The following is a 14,332-nucleotide window of genomic DNA, read 5'->3' on the forward strand; positions in this document are numbered from 1 at the left end:
ATCTGATGTTCACTGACCAGACACTTCATGGGATTCCAGTACAAGAGCTGCTGTCCTCTGTAATATCTTGCTTATTTTATTTCACTAAAGGAGAAATATATGCAAACAAATATATATACCAACTTATGGTTCAACAAATACATTTTATGATTATCTCAAAACTACCTTGTTTGTGTACTTTTGGGAAAGATGAGTTTACACATGACCATAATGAATTTGATTTAAATTACAAACATTGACTATACAAATGTTTAATAAAAAATTGGGGCTTTTTGTTCCTAGGTCAAGAGCATGGCAAATCCTTTTGCATTCGAAGAGTACCGCAAGGATAAGATCCGGCAGAAGATTGAGGAGACCAGAACTCAGAGAGTGCAGGTTAAGGTGAGACATTCCGACACACCACATGACATTTCCGGTTCGCATTAGAGCTGCACCATATTGTTGAGCAGAAGGTGGCAATTTTCTATCCAAATAAAATAAATAAACTTGTGTTTGGAGAGACACAATTACTTAGGGGCTTCTACCTTCACTGTTGCGCTAGTAGGTGTTCAGGTTCAAGGTGCAGGTTAAAAAAAAAACGTGAAATATTAGGTATTTCCTGCATCAACATTCTGTTAGTAACTAAACTAAAGCATGAGGACTGTGTGCAGTCAAGTTAATTGGGGGAGCATGCTGGCTGTGTCCTCATGGTGTTTGTGTTATCGAACAAACGTTAAATGTGTTTTCCACCTGAGCTAGACTCTGCCCAAAGTCAACAAGGAGCTGGCTCTCAAATTGATGGAGGAGGGAGACAATGAAGTGGAGCTGGCTTCCAGGAAAAAGAAGGGCAAGGTAAGCAGATGTAGATGACAAAGTGTATGAACGTTTCATTCTCAAAACTTATATTGTCATACTTAATTCAACATATTGTAGGCCCTTCCCACCATTTTGGGCGACGACCGCTTCAAGATTATGTTTGAAAACCCAGACTATCAGGTGGACGAGCAGAGCGAGGAGTTCCGCCTGCTCAATCCCATCGTCTCTAAAGTCAGCCAGAAGAGGAAGAAGAAGCTGCGTCTATTAGTTCAACAAGATGCTGCTTCTCAGGTGATACTGCACTACCTAATGAATACAGCAATTTCAAATTTTTGTGTCCACAAAAGACTAACACAGTACGTCAATGATTCTGTCTAGGAGGCCCAAGAGGAGGAGGAGGAGGAAGGTCAGGCCAGCTCTGAGGAGGAAAGCTCAGACGACGACAAGAGCTGGGTAGAGGAGGTAAGGGAGCAGCGTCGGCTACTGAAGCAAGAGGACCGAGACCGCCGGCGGCAGGAGAGGAAAGACGCTGACCGCAACACCGTCCTGCTGGAGAGCAAGCACAACGGAGGAGAGCAAACCTCCATTACCGCTGACAACAAGATGATGAACCGGCCTCAATTCTATCAGCTCAAAAGCGGGGAAGAGTTCCGCAGTTTTAATGATGTGGCCCACAAGCAGAAACTACAGAAGTATGTTTTGTTCTCAAAATATTCAGTAGAGACTGATTCTTAGCTTTTAAAGTCATTAGTAACTGTAATAAGCTTGTCAGTATAAATATTCCAAACACATTTTCCATCTGCTTTTTGAACACTGGACAAATTGTTTTTGTTTTTGTGTCTCCCTCAGGGCCTCCTTGGAGGAGCGTCTGAAGTTAGAGGAGCACTCTGGAACCAGCAACATGGCTGACACTACAGTGGGCAGCAAACAACTAACCTTTACTCTCAAAAAGGTAAAAAAAAAAGTATGATGCTTCAACGTAACCTAAAGCAGTGCATAAAAATAGAATCTGTGAAAATCAGTAAACCGCAATACAACTGTGGCGCCAATAATGAATTCTTAAGACATGCAAAAATTTTAGTGGCTATAAAAAACAAACAAACATCCTGAAACACTAACCCATGAACCAGTTTTATCTTACCCCTGCCAAGTGTCTACAGTACATATAAAAGCATTCAACAGAGCGAAATGAACAGCATACTCTTGTATACTCTGCAGTCTGAGCAGCAGAAGAAGCAGCAACAGGCAGAGCGGGAGCACCACGAGGAGAGGAAGAAGCTCAGGCGCTCAGCCGGACACTTGAGCAGCGCCCGAGGCAGGGGCTTGGCCAGAGGAAGAGGAAGAGGAAGACGCTGAGGAGGGAAGCTCAGTCTGCAATTGCCTCAAGTCAGTCACACCAATTAGGTGTCCTCAATTGCAGAATGTTGTTTTTAAATTGTTGACCCATTCGCAAGACTTTAAGACTTGGCAAATACACGTGGAAGTGCCCTTCCTCAAATGGCTATGACCATTTATAGAAGCTCCCTGCCGATCATTGTCCAGACTTTGTACATCGAAAAGTCAATGATCCAAACACATTAACTGTACAGTATATATGTACATTGTATATTTTTATCTGTGATTAGATGCAACTACCTGACCTTATTTCAACTATATCTTATAGTTCCAGACCATGAATGGGGTAAAATATGGGTTTCAGTGCTCTTTGCCGAACAGTATGTTGTGGTACAAACTTTTACTAAAATGTGTTTGATAAAGCGTGTTTCCACTTTATTTTTACTACCAAGGATACGTACAGCCTCTAAAAGCATCTCCAACTGTGAGACTATTCTTGCTTCTTTTGCCAACCAGAGCCATCTACATGTGTCAGCTATAAAAGGAAGGGAGGGGGAAATATGTGAGTGTTTTTTTTTCTTTTCTCCCGCCAACAACTGCAGTTCTTGGAAATGGGACAGCCGATGTGTCTCCCACCCTTCCACCCCTTTTTGCCCCCTATGAGCTGGATAGCTTGAACCCCCTTCTTGATCACCATTGGCCTGTTTCCAATGTGAGGGAGGGAGGTTTCAGTTGAGCCACCATATCTCCCCCAGACTTATGTCAGGAAACCATGCTTTTGCACCACAACTAGTATATTATTAGCATGTAAGGCTGTACAGATTAACACTAATGACTTTTGCAACTGTCTGTCAATGCATCTATATATACTCTACATACACACTGTACATATATTGATTAATTATGTATTATTTCACAATATAATGCATGATTGGTAGTGAAGTTATGTAATTTCTATTTTAGTGATCTAATTTTTATTTTAAATTTACATTCACACTGCTCCAGTTTCACCATGACAACAGACGGTCTACAGGAAAATAGGTCAAGCCTCACTGGCACAAGTAAGGGAATGGACGTTCACTGTGATGCACTTTACCACACAAGCCAATGGTAAAAGAGGTGAGAATTTGGTCTCCTTAAATATGTCAAATTACTCCTGAGTTTCGGTTTGGTTAAAAATGTAAACATTAATATGAGTAAAAATAACAAATTATTTAACAGTCCCCAGAAGTAACATTTCAGTGTGATTCATCATGTTGTTCAACATTGTCATACTTGGTTAAATGTGCAGTGTTTTACTCGTTGTGGGTTTACCCTGCCTTTTGTACAAAGTCAGCTGGGGTAGACCCCCGCACTCCTGTGACCCTAATAGGCATTGACGGATGGCTGAATGGATGGATGGATGGATGGATGGATGGATAGAGTTAAACTTGTACAATTCCACATGCATACTTCATATGAATGCAATGTTATAGCTAGTAAGTATCATTCGTGACTCACTCTTAACACCTGAGAGCGTAGGTTGTTGGGTCACAACCACGACACAGCTCCCGACACACCCTTTAATCCACTTAACTACTGACCTGTTGCTTCTTAACCAACAGTAACATACAACAGATGCACTGTGTTGTCTGTCACGTTTGCCATGTTTACCAAGGAGTTCCACAAGGCAATAGAGATAGGATAAAGTGGCTGTGGCTGAAATAGTGTGTCATTGAGACTACAATCACAAGAACACAGATATACAATAAATTAATTTCCATAGGATTCCTTTATAAATTGAATGTTGTTATTGAATAGTTAATAGAAACCTGTTTAATAACCTTCTACTCTACTTGCCCAACACAATAGATGCCATACAGTATATCACGGTTAGTAGTTAAAAGTCACTTGGACCTCCATCAGAGTATCACCAATGCAGTCACATTCCTGTGGAGGTCATCTTGATACAACTTTGTAGTATTCTAGGGGCAATGGTTTTTTGTTTAGTTGAAAGTGAAGCAGTAAGCCTGTGCGTCAGTCTGTGTGTTTTATGTCTAAAAGGATCAAAGGAGTAAAATGTGCTGATGTCGACAGTTCAACGATCTTTCAGACCAACAGAGAAAGAAAGAAAAAAAGATTGCTGTAGTGAAAATGCAATCTTTTTTTCTTCTTTTTTGTCACTACATTTGCTAAGCAAACTAACTCTGGGCAACTCAACCCTGAAAGAAAGACTTTATGAGTCAGCAGACCGGATGAAACAACTTTCCTTTATGACGTGTCATAGAGGACTCCAAGGAAATGGTCATAATGGACTTTAAATTCCAAATGACATTCATTGGTATATCAGTCAATCACACCAATTATTGACAGCAAAAAACTCTAAACAGGACCTCTTCATCCCTGCACTGACTGGAACTGCAACCATTCATTAGAAGAGCAATGTGCAGTTTGTATTGCTGACTTATGTTGACACCAGGTCACCCCACTCAATAAAAAACAAAATGCCAAGCAGTGCATTGTTAACAGTAAATGTGACTCACAAAAGTCATTTATTTCAGTGAGGTAAACATAGTAAACTCCGTATGTAGACACAGAAGCACTTATCTTAATACAGTCATCCCTCGCTACATGCAGTTTCACTCTATCACGGTTTTTCAAAATTATTAAATTAGCACTGTTTCGTGGTTGAATATGGCCAGTTATTTGTTTTAAATATATATATTTATATTTAAGCATATGTGTTGTGGCCTAAATTAAATGACATCAAATGAAAGGCTAAATCAAACCATTACCATACAAGAACTAAACAAATATATAAGGCATTCAGAAGACTAATTTAAAGATGTGATATGTAGTATTCTACACAGATCACTAGGTGTCAGTAATATTACTGCAGTTTAGAGTGTGGGAAGTGACATCCTGCATGCTGCGTTAGACCTTGCTATCAGGAAATATGTCCATAGAAGACGACAACGAGGAGTATTGAAGTGGTGTGTTTGAACATGCTGTGTTTTGAGCATCTTGCCTTGTAAGACATAGTGGTCTTTGACTATTTAAAAAAAAAAGGATGACTAACTTCCAGCCACCCTGAAGTGATGTCATTCAGCCTCCATTACATTACATTGAAGAGGCTATAGCCACTGCAGGAAGAAAAATGTGAAAAAAATGTGAGTCTCTTATGTTTTATTTGTTTAATGTGATTTATTTTCTGTTATTATGTCTACTATAGGCTGCACGGTAGAGAAGTGGTAAGCGCACATGCCACAACCGGGTTCGATTCCCCGCTTTGGAATCTCTGTGTGGAGTGTGCATGTTCTCCACGGGTTTTCTCCGGGTACTCCGGTTTGCTCCCACATTCCAAAAACATGCTAGGTTAATTGGTGACTCCAAATTGTCCATAGGTATGAATGTGAGTGTGAATTGTTGTTTGTCTATATGTGCCCTGTAATTGGCTGGCAACCAGTCCAGGGTGTACCCCGCCTCTTGCCCGAAGACAGCTGGGATAGGCTCCTCGACCCTCATGAGGACAAGCAGTATTGAAAATGAATGTTTACTATATTGCATAATATTAGCATACCCCTAAGAGGCCCCTTTTTTCAGGTGAGAATTTATTGCACTTCACACAAACCAGTGGGAATACGACTTGAATGCACCAAAACAAATATGTTATTAGAATAAGCTATGATATTGTACTGTAGTTGGCTGTTTGTATAGATGACAAATTTGTTGCAGAATTAGAGGAAAGTCACAGTCTTCCAGAGAAGGCAGGGAAGGAAAAGAGTGAGCCAGATAGTCCAGATAAGGCTCTTCAAATAATGAAATTATTGATGAAGTGTGTTGGTGCCATGGAAAATTTAAAATTTCACCCCGTGTTGGTGGAAAAGTTAACCCATTCATGTGAATGAGACCTCAAAATCTTTGCACATTGGCGCACAGCCCCACACAGTTAAAACATACTTCATACCTGTTAATGAACAATTTACTCATTGGCTTGAAAAATTGCCAATATGCTAATCAACCACCACTTAATTTGATGAACTTATCAGTGAGTCAACATGCTTGCTACAGCTAAGCCGTTCCGCTGAATTCAACAAGGCAAATTGACTTCGGGTCAATAAATACCACAAGTACCATCTGCTAATCTGAGTGTGAAGTAGATGAACACCCGGACTCTGTTGTGGCAGTCTGGGCCAACCTGAAACTCTTAAGTACTTACTGTAGGTCAGGGCTTCCTGGAATGTACTTGATCAATACTTATAGAGATTGTGGTCTTTAACCTCTTGACTCCCCACACAGACTTAACAGGATAAATGAACAAAAACGTTGAAATGTTGGCACCAGCGCTATGCAGAGTAACAGTGTGATACTGTGACCTTTAAAATGTTACAGGAACTTGTGACATGGGAGAACATGCAAAGTCAATATCGAGCATCTCTACGAACAACCATTCCCACTCACATGTTTCAAGGTTATAGAAACTTGTTTGATCCCCTAGACGCCAAATCAAACTTCAAGCATTGTGTATGAATCCAAGTCAAGCCTCAACTTGCTTAGGTTTGTCATCATTCACCAACCATGCACATACATGAGGCATTTGAAAAACGTACTTTATTCAATTCTTCATAACCCTTTTACAATAAGGTGCACAAAATTACACACACAAAAAAAATTACTGGTTCTTCATTAGTTCCTCGGTAACTACTCTAAATGTATGTGCCTTAGTTCCTCTGTAACTACTGTAAATTTATGAGCCTTAGTCATTAGTTCCTCAGTAACTACTGTACCTTGACCCACTGATCAGTTATTTAGTCTTTGATTATGTCAGGTATAACAGACGTGCTTGTGACAATGCACACTAAATGTTTGTCTGCATTCAAACCCTCTGTTCAATGTTGAAGTACCACATTGTATTTAAATTAGTATTAACTTTGCTTTATGTCATTTTATTATTGCTGTTGTGCGTTTTTGTTTTTGCTATTGTTGATTTAATCCAGGAACAAAAGACTCTGACTTCCACGGCTGTATGAAAGGAGCTGTATAAATAAAGTAGAGCTATCAAGTCTTCTGTGAACCCAAATACACTGATTCAATAATATCTTTGGGATTCACAGCAATACACTGAGCTGTTTCTTGTGGGCATCCAATGACAAGCATCATCCTTGTCTGTTGTGTGTCCTTGCAAAAGCCAGGTCAAGTCACAATGCTCCACCGTAGCAATAACAGAAAGTCCACAGAGAGCAAGATATAGACATTACAAAAGGAGTAAGTAGATAGACAGTGGGGGAGGCTAAATCTGATGAAATGGAGAGTGTCTCAAAAGGAAATAGTCCATGTTCAGTTTGTTCATTTATATGATCTACAATTTAGTGGTTTGGCACAGTTCACACCTGACTTTTTAGCTTTCACGCAGGAGGTGTCAGGAGAGTTACCACAAGGATTACAGGCTTGTGGCGGCCAAGCATTCATAGCGATGTTTCTTTTTAATCCTTCTCTTTCTGTTATGGTGAAGCAGAATTCATCAAGGGCTGGCTTGTTCACTCACTAATGGGGAACATGAGTCGTGACTAATTTTACATTACTTTAATTCAAAAGATGGTTTTACATGGAAAATTATTGTAGCGCAAACAAAGATGGTGGCTGGTGATAGAAAGTATAATGTGTTTTTTTGTTAATATCCTGAAAACCAAGCCTGCATGTGCAAAGGTTGATCACATTAACAAAATACTTCATGTGTAGCTTTCTTCACCAATGTAATTAGTATCAGCTTGAAGTGTAGATGTCATGTGCTCCTTAGTACTCAGGCAATTGACAGAATGAACAATAACATTTCCTTCCTGCAGATCCTTCCTACATCTACTGGCCACATTATGGTCATGTCGTGTACATGGGTACATTTGTATCAAATAATATGCTGTTCAATTCATGTTGCCTGGTGCAAAAACGTAGTATTAAATGCACTTGCAAAGTAAGGTTTACTTGTTTTGACAATAGCATCTGTGTTGACAGCTTGCTATTTGAGCCATTGGTTGATCTCATCAGCTGGTCAGCATTTAAGTGAGAATGATTGTTGCTGGTCAAAGCACGTCATTGACAGTGACAGCTGTCACTCAGAGCCAGTAGTCTGCAGTCTGCCAGCATTCATTAGCCAGATTAACACACATAAAGAGCAAATTGACCTGCATTTATCATCATTGCAATATCTGGAGTCACATTTCTACTATAACACTAGTAGTCGTCATCATTAGAAATTAAATTACTACGTGTGATTAGATGGGATGGCATGTGTGAAATGTCAATAATGATAATAATTTTAGATTAAACTGAATGGGTGATTTATTTATTTTTTAATTACAACATAAACATCATATAATACATTAATTTCATGAGTGAGACATTGAAGTTATAAAAATATATTTAAAAAAAAATAGAAGCATGCAAACCTTTAGATAATGACAGGTCTATTGTGTCATGAGACTTTTCTTCTTCTACTGTGCCAAAAAGGTAGGTTAACACAGTTGCTCTGATTGTTGCATAGGACATATTTGGGGTATAAAAATGAATAAACTATCTTGCTAATTAATTTTGTTTCCACAATTACCTGAGAAATCCATGAATAAAATAATACAACAAATACAAAAAAATGGCATTTAAGGTTGTAACCCAGACAAATATACTTAGTATTTGCTACCAATTTATTTAGATTTGGTCTCAGGACTAGTACAATTTACTCAACTACACGCTTGAGTATTTTGTACATGGATTATTTGACATTTTGTGGCTGCAACAAATAATGTCCTTTTTTAAAATTGAATTGAATTGACTGTGGTTATTTTATATTTTCTAGTTTTTACACGCAAAAGTGCTAACTAAGGCTTAAAGGGAAAGTATTATCATAGCGTATTTATATTCACAGGAAAAGATTTAAAGATATTTATTCTTGATAGTAGGCATTATAACAGTACTTTTTTGTCTTTATGCGGATGGGGGACAAGCCCAAACTGGTTCTTACGTGGATGGGAGGCCGGTTTCAGCTGGCTATGTTGCCAAGGCAACGAGTTTTTCTATAAATGCAGCCCAGGACGTTCCCCTCTTCCACTTCAGTCGCAACCCAGAACAGAGGCAGTACAGCCACGTTCGGCTCCATTGACAAATAGTATTTTTTTACCCCAGCGTTTGGGTCTAATGGACAAACACTTTGTAAATGCTTTTTAAGGTAAGATTTTGACTTTTTTTCTAGGTTGTGTGCTCTCTAGACACGGCAATATTAGCTAGCAATTACTTGGGGGGGGTGATGTTGAATGGCCGTAAAGACTGGCGTGCAGTTAAGTTTAATTTTGACGGGTAATTTTAAATGAATGAATGTATTTAGGTTCTATTAATGGATCACGTCATCTGAAGTAACTGTTTCTGGTAGAAGGCGGTTAGTCGCTAGCTAGTAGTGCGTTCGAACGTTGATAATTAGCCTCTTCCCGTTACCCAGACGGCAATGTGTTGGTGGTGATTTCAAAAGTGAATATTTTTTTACTCCCATTTTTGTTGAGCAAGCCGTCTGAGTATATGAATCACCTCTAACGTTATGTTACCTCATGGCAATGAGAAAACGGAACCGGCATACTGACGTTTACATAGTGTTAGCTTTTGATTGGTTCCTTTTGATGCCATTCTTACGAAAGGAAAACGTATCTTGTTGGCGATTGGTGGAAATACGTTTTGGGCGGAGCATAATTCAAAGCCTTTTTTGTGCATTTGGTGTCGGGTTTTCCTGGCACGCTAACTTGACGTGCGTTATTATTACACTTAGGAGCAAGGAACTTACGTTTTTTCATTGTAAAATGTGTATATTCCATACTTTATAATGAACGTAAGATATAAAAGATACGTTCATACATATTTTTATTGCAAAATTTTACTTAAGCAAAGGGATTTACGTGTTGTGTATTATTTTTAAGTTATCAGGTAAAGTATTACATTTAACAAAATGATTCTAAATTTAAATACCATTACTTATTATCTTTATCAGAATCAACACTCCAGGAGAACACACACTGTCTGCTCAACAGGCCCTGGCCTTGAGGCTTATCTAAAGGGGTTTAACTTCACCGGTGAGCCACCTTGGATTTCCTGCACCTGAGGAACTGTGACATAAAAATTCCATCTCTTTGTTTCCTAGTAAGTGCCACTTTTGCTTCCTGCCTTGTGCCTTAATCGAGCTTTCATCACATATACGGTACTCAACATTTTATCTCTGTTGCAACACGTTCCCAGTTTCGGATCAATTAAAGAACTTCTCGTGACCATGAATACACCATCTCCTGTCGAGTTTGATTTCTCTTTTCTGGAGGAAGGATTTTCTGCTCGGGATATTGTAGAGCAGAAGATCAATGAGTCATCCATGACTGTAAGTTTCTGTCGTGTCGTGTTTGCTATGATTGTTGTACTTGCGTGTGTGGTTTAAATTGGTGCTCTTTCTCATGCAGGATGACAGGGATGCCTTCTATGTGTGTGACCTGGGGGACGTCTTAAAGAAGCACCTTCGCTGGGCGCGGGCCCTTCCTCGTGTCTGTCCTTTTTATGCAGTTAAATGCAATGACAGCCGGGCTGTTCTGATGACACTGGCCTCTCTGGGAACTGGTTTCGACTGTGCAAGCAAGGTAATGGTTGGGGGGTATAGGATGACCTGCTCTCGGCAGAGCAACATTTCTTTATGTACTTGTTTTATGTATCGCCTATAGACTGAGATTCAGCTGGTTCAGTCTCTTGGAGTGGATCCGAGCAGAATCATTTACGCCAACCCCTGCAAGCAGGTCTCTCAGATCAAATATGCTTCCGCCCATGGAGTCCAGATGATGACTTTTGACAGCGAGGTGGAGTTGATGAAAGTGGCTCGCTGTCATGACAATGCCAAGTAAGGCTTCAACAGTCACACGATAAAAGCCTCAGCAGCATGTGCTGTATTTGTCTTATCCTATATCTATATTCTTCTATTTGTTTGTCCAGGCTGGTGCTGCGCATTGCTACAGATGACTCCAAGGCAGTGTGTCGCCTAAGTATTAAGTTTGGGGCCCAACTTAAGTCTTGTCGTGGCCTTCTCGAGCGGGCCAAGGAACTGGGGCTAGATGTGATCGGCGTCAGCTTCCATGTTGGCAGTGGATGCACGGACTCTGCCACCTTCACACAGGCTATCGCAGATGCCCGCTGCGTCTTTGATATGGGGGTGAGTAAACAATAAGGAATAAAGTCACTTGGTAAACCTGCATCATTAAGTGTGATGCAAGTGTTGTTCACTCTTGGGTAAAACTGCACTGCCTTACATGAGGGATGTCAGAGCTTGCATTTTTCCCCCATCGCTAAGTACCTCATTCACTACCAGACATTTTTCAAAAGACATCCCTTCCAGTACCGGCCATTTTAAAGGATTATGACTGCTCTTTCTAGGAACATAGAATGTTGTGTGTTTGCTCTATAAACATGGAACATACCAAAATAAAGATTAGACTCGTTTTTCATCAGAAAAGGTTTTCTACCCTACTCTGTTTTTTAGTAATCAGCAGCTTAAGCAAAATATCAGTTATCAACGTTTTGTTAAAGGATACATTTCAAGCATAACACAAATTGGCCATATGTTTAGCCAAAATACCTAAACAACTATGCCAAAACAAACATAAATTGTTGTTTTACATTAAAATAATGTATTTGCGAATATTAACACCAATTGTCAACATTTGGAAATGAACTGTGTGCATGCGATAAAATTTCCCTTCAGTGTGGAACCTTCTGCACACTACACTGCACCATGCTTTTCCACTTCCTCCTTGCTGTGGAGGGCTTTCATAGAGCGTAAAGAGCCATGCTGGGCTCTTACAAAATGCACCTCTGCCCCCTTGTGGCCGTTTGTACAGCTTAAAGTGTTTAAAAAAAACTCTGGTAGACCCACTGATTAAGGTGTTTATTTTAGTTACACAAAATAAACAGTTAGGTAACAATTTATCAGTGTGCTACTTAATGCTTGCTCTTCTGACTCTTCAACACAACCAAGTAACATTGGAAAGGGCTTCAGCAAGTTTGTTGGCTCGACCAGCTAAATACCGGCTCATAATCAAAAAACAGTCCAGTGTGACAGATTAAAATATTTTTCTGTTGCTGGTAGGGAATCAGGAACTCCAACCACTTGTTGGATTTTGTTGAATTGTAAACATTTAGCTTTCCCTTACACTTGAAGAAACACTTCCTGGGAGCCATTGCCAACAGAGAGGGAGAGCTTGGGGGGGGGGCATTATGTTGTCTCAGTATGTCCAACAAATATGTATCTGATTTGTTGTTGATGTTAGGCTGATCTTGGCTTCCACATGAAGCTTCTGGACATCGGGGGAGGTTTCCCTGGTTCAGAAGACACAGAACTCAAGTTTGAAGAGGTATCTGTTTTAAATAGTACAAGTTGTCCTTTTGTTTGGTACTTACTCTGTTTGCTTCCATTTACTTTTTCATGATCATCCAGATCACAGCAGTAATCAACCCAGCCCTGGACAAATATTTTCCTGCTGACAGCAATGTAAGAATTATTGCTGAACCAGGTCGCTTTTATGTGGCGTCTGCATACACTCTGGTTGTCAACATTATTGCCAAGAAGGTCCTCCTGGATGATGAATCTGCTTCTGATGGTAAGAATCAATTGGTTCACATTTTAGGGGGGATAAAAAAATAATTTCCGGTGTATTAAGCTATTTATTGTAAATTATTACTCGTAGTTCTGAAGTATAGAACATGGTTATTAATTAGCCGCAGCGCTTAAAAAGCTGCAAAGTTTAAGACAAATGTAGCGGCTTACACACTGAAAATTGTGGTGTATATATTTTTTTGAACCTCTATGACTGAGTTTTCTCATAGTTAGGAGTTGCCTCCTGTCAGAGAGCCCCCTGGTCCTTGTAGACTTGTGCATGCCACAATGTCTTTTTATGATGTGGATATGTGTGGCTTATTGTCTGGTGTGACTTATACATGTACAAATCTCTTTTTCTCTCTAAATTTAGTGGGTGTGCCTGAAACACCTGAAATTACGGTATAATCATTTCTCAGTGGGTTTTTGTGTGCTTTCACAGAAGATGATGATGGGATCAGTGAAAGGAGCCTGATGTACTATGTCAACGATGGAGTGTATGGATCCTTCAACTGTATTCTGTATGACCACGCTCATTGTCTGCCAACATTGCACAAAGTAAGATTTTTAAAAATCTTGTATCGTATCTTTTATATCTTACGTTCATGATAATGTATAACCTCATGTCAACTTTCAACAGAAACCCAAGCTTGACGAGACCATGTATCCCTGCAGTATCTGGGGCCCAACCTGTGATGGCCTTGATCGCATTGTTGAGCAATGTTACCTGCCAGACATGCATGTGGGCGATTGGCTACTTTTTGAAAACATGGGCGCCTACACCGTGGCCGCCTCCTCCACCTTCAATGGTTTTCAAAAGCCTGACATCCATTACGTCATTTCACGCCCAGCCTGGTGAGTACAGGTCACATGAGCGCTTACGACAGGATCAATTCCACCTGCAGATGCTAACACTGTGTTGACTGTTTTTAGGCAGCTTGTGCAGCAAATCTGCTCCCAGGGTCTGCCGGCCGCTGTGGAGTCCTGCGCAGCCTTTGACGTTACAGCCTGCTGTGGAAGAGAGAGCAACATGGACATGCCAGCTAAGCCCCCTCAAGCCCGTGTCGTGTAAACACTACATAATTGACAACAAGTGATCAAATATTCTTTGCCATTAATAAGAGGAGCAGCTTGTTTTGTGGCAGATCTTGTCCAGTTACCTGAAGAACGAGAGTAGTACATACTTTTGCATTCCCTGTGCAAGCTAAATGTCAATTATGTGGTTAGACAGGATTAAATCAAGGATAGCTACTATAGAGTATGTTATTCAATCTTCACTTCCCAACAGAACCATAAGATTTTAATCTGTAACATTAACCATCTATTCCCACTGTTCATGAAGTTCATATTTTGTAATTGCCATTTCTATTCATTATTTACAATGGGAAAGCACATGACTAATGTATTCATGTTGCTTTGCCAAACAAATCTTAGGTTACCATGAATCCACGTCGAAATGGCTATGGAAGAGATGGGATTGCAATTTTCATGACGCTTTCCTATGGAAACTTTCTGATGTTTTGTATTTTTTTTAAATAAAGTGGTGCAGAGCTGAATGATTGAGAT

At 39.9% G+C, this 14,332-nt stretch overlaps 2 protein-coding genes across 7 annotated transcripts in view; both read left to right on the top strand.

Annotated features, from left to right (window-relative positions):
* nol10 (nucleolar protein 10) overlaps positions 1 to 6,871 on the top strand; it is a 28,858-nt gene extending 21,987 nt beyond the window's left edge. Inside the window, exons 17-22 of one of the 2 annotated variants that reach the window (XM_058090427.1) lie at positions 283 to 381; positions 739 to 831; positions 913 to 1,086; positions 1,174 to 1,487; positions 1,645 to 1,747; positions 2,014 to 6,871. In XM_058090427.1, the coding sequence (XP_057946410.1) occupies positions 283 to 381; positions 739 to 831; positions 913 to 1,086; positions 1,174 to 1,487; positions 1,645 to 1,747; positions 2,014 to 2,151 (921 nt within the window). In that variant the 3' untranslated portion in view covers positions 2,152 to 6,871. The remainder of the gene's footprint in view (positions 1 to 282; positions 382 to 738; positions 832 to 912; positions 1,087 to 1,173; positions 1,488 to 1,644; positions 1,748 to 2,013) is intronic. The other variant, XM_058090426.1, reaches the window with a different exon arrangement.
* Positions 6,872 to 9,176: 2,305 nt separating this feature from the next.
* odc1 (ornithine decarboxylase 1) lies at positions 9,177 to 14,322 on the top strand. Of its 5 annotated transcripts, none has more exons than XM_058091345.1 (11): positions 9,177 to 9,325; positions 10,133 to 10,281; positions 10,378 to 10,510; positions 10,590 to 10,763; positions 10,845 to 11,017; positions 11,110 to 11,326; positions 12,441 to 12,524; positions 12,608 to 12,770; positions 13,209 to 13,324; positions 13,407 to 13,621; positions 13,700 to 14,322. In XM_058091345.1, the coding sequence occupies exons 3-11, from the start codon at positions 10,409 to 10,411 to the stop codon at positions 13,836 to 13,838; spliced, it is 1,383 nt and encodes a 460-aa protein (XP_057947328.1). In that variant the 5' UTR covers positions 9,177 to 9,325; positions 10,133 to 10,281; positions 10,378 to 10,408; the 3' UTR covers positions 13,839 to 14,322. The 5 variants fall into 5 exon arrangements, with proteins under 5 accessions (XP_057947328.1, XP_057947332.1, XP_057947330.1 ...); XM_058091349.1 differs by having other exon boundaries at positions 13,212 to 13,324; XM_058091347.1 differs by having other exon boundaries at positions 9,218 to 9,325; positions 10,173 to 10,281.
* Positions 14,323 to 14,332: the final 10 nt, after the last annotated feature.

Source organism: Doryrhamphus excisus, chromosome 13, assembly GCF_030265055.1.
Source record: "Doryrhamphus excisus isolate RoL2022-K1 chromosome 13, RoL_Dexc_1.0, whole genome shotgun sequence".
NCBI lineage: Eukaryota > Metazoa > Chordata > Actinopteri > Syngnathiformes > Syngnathidae > Doryrhamphus > Doryrhamphus excisus.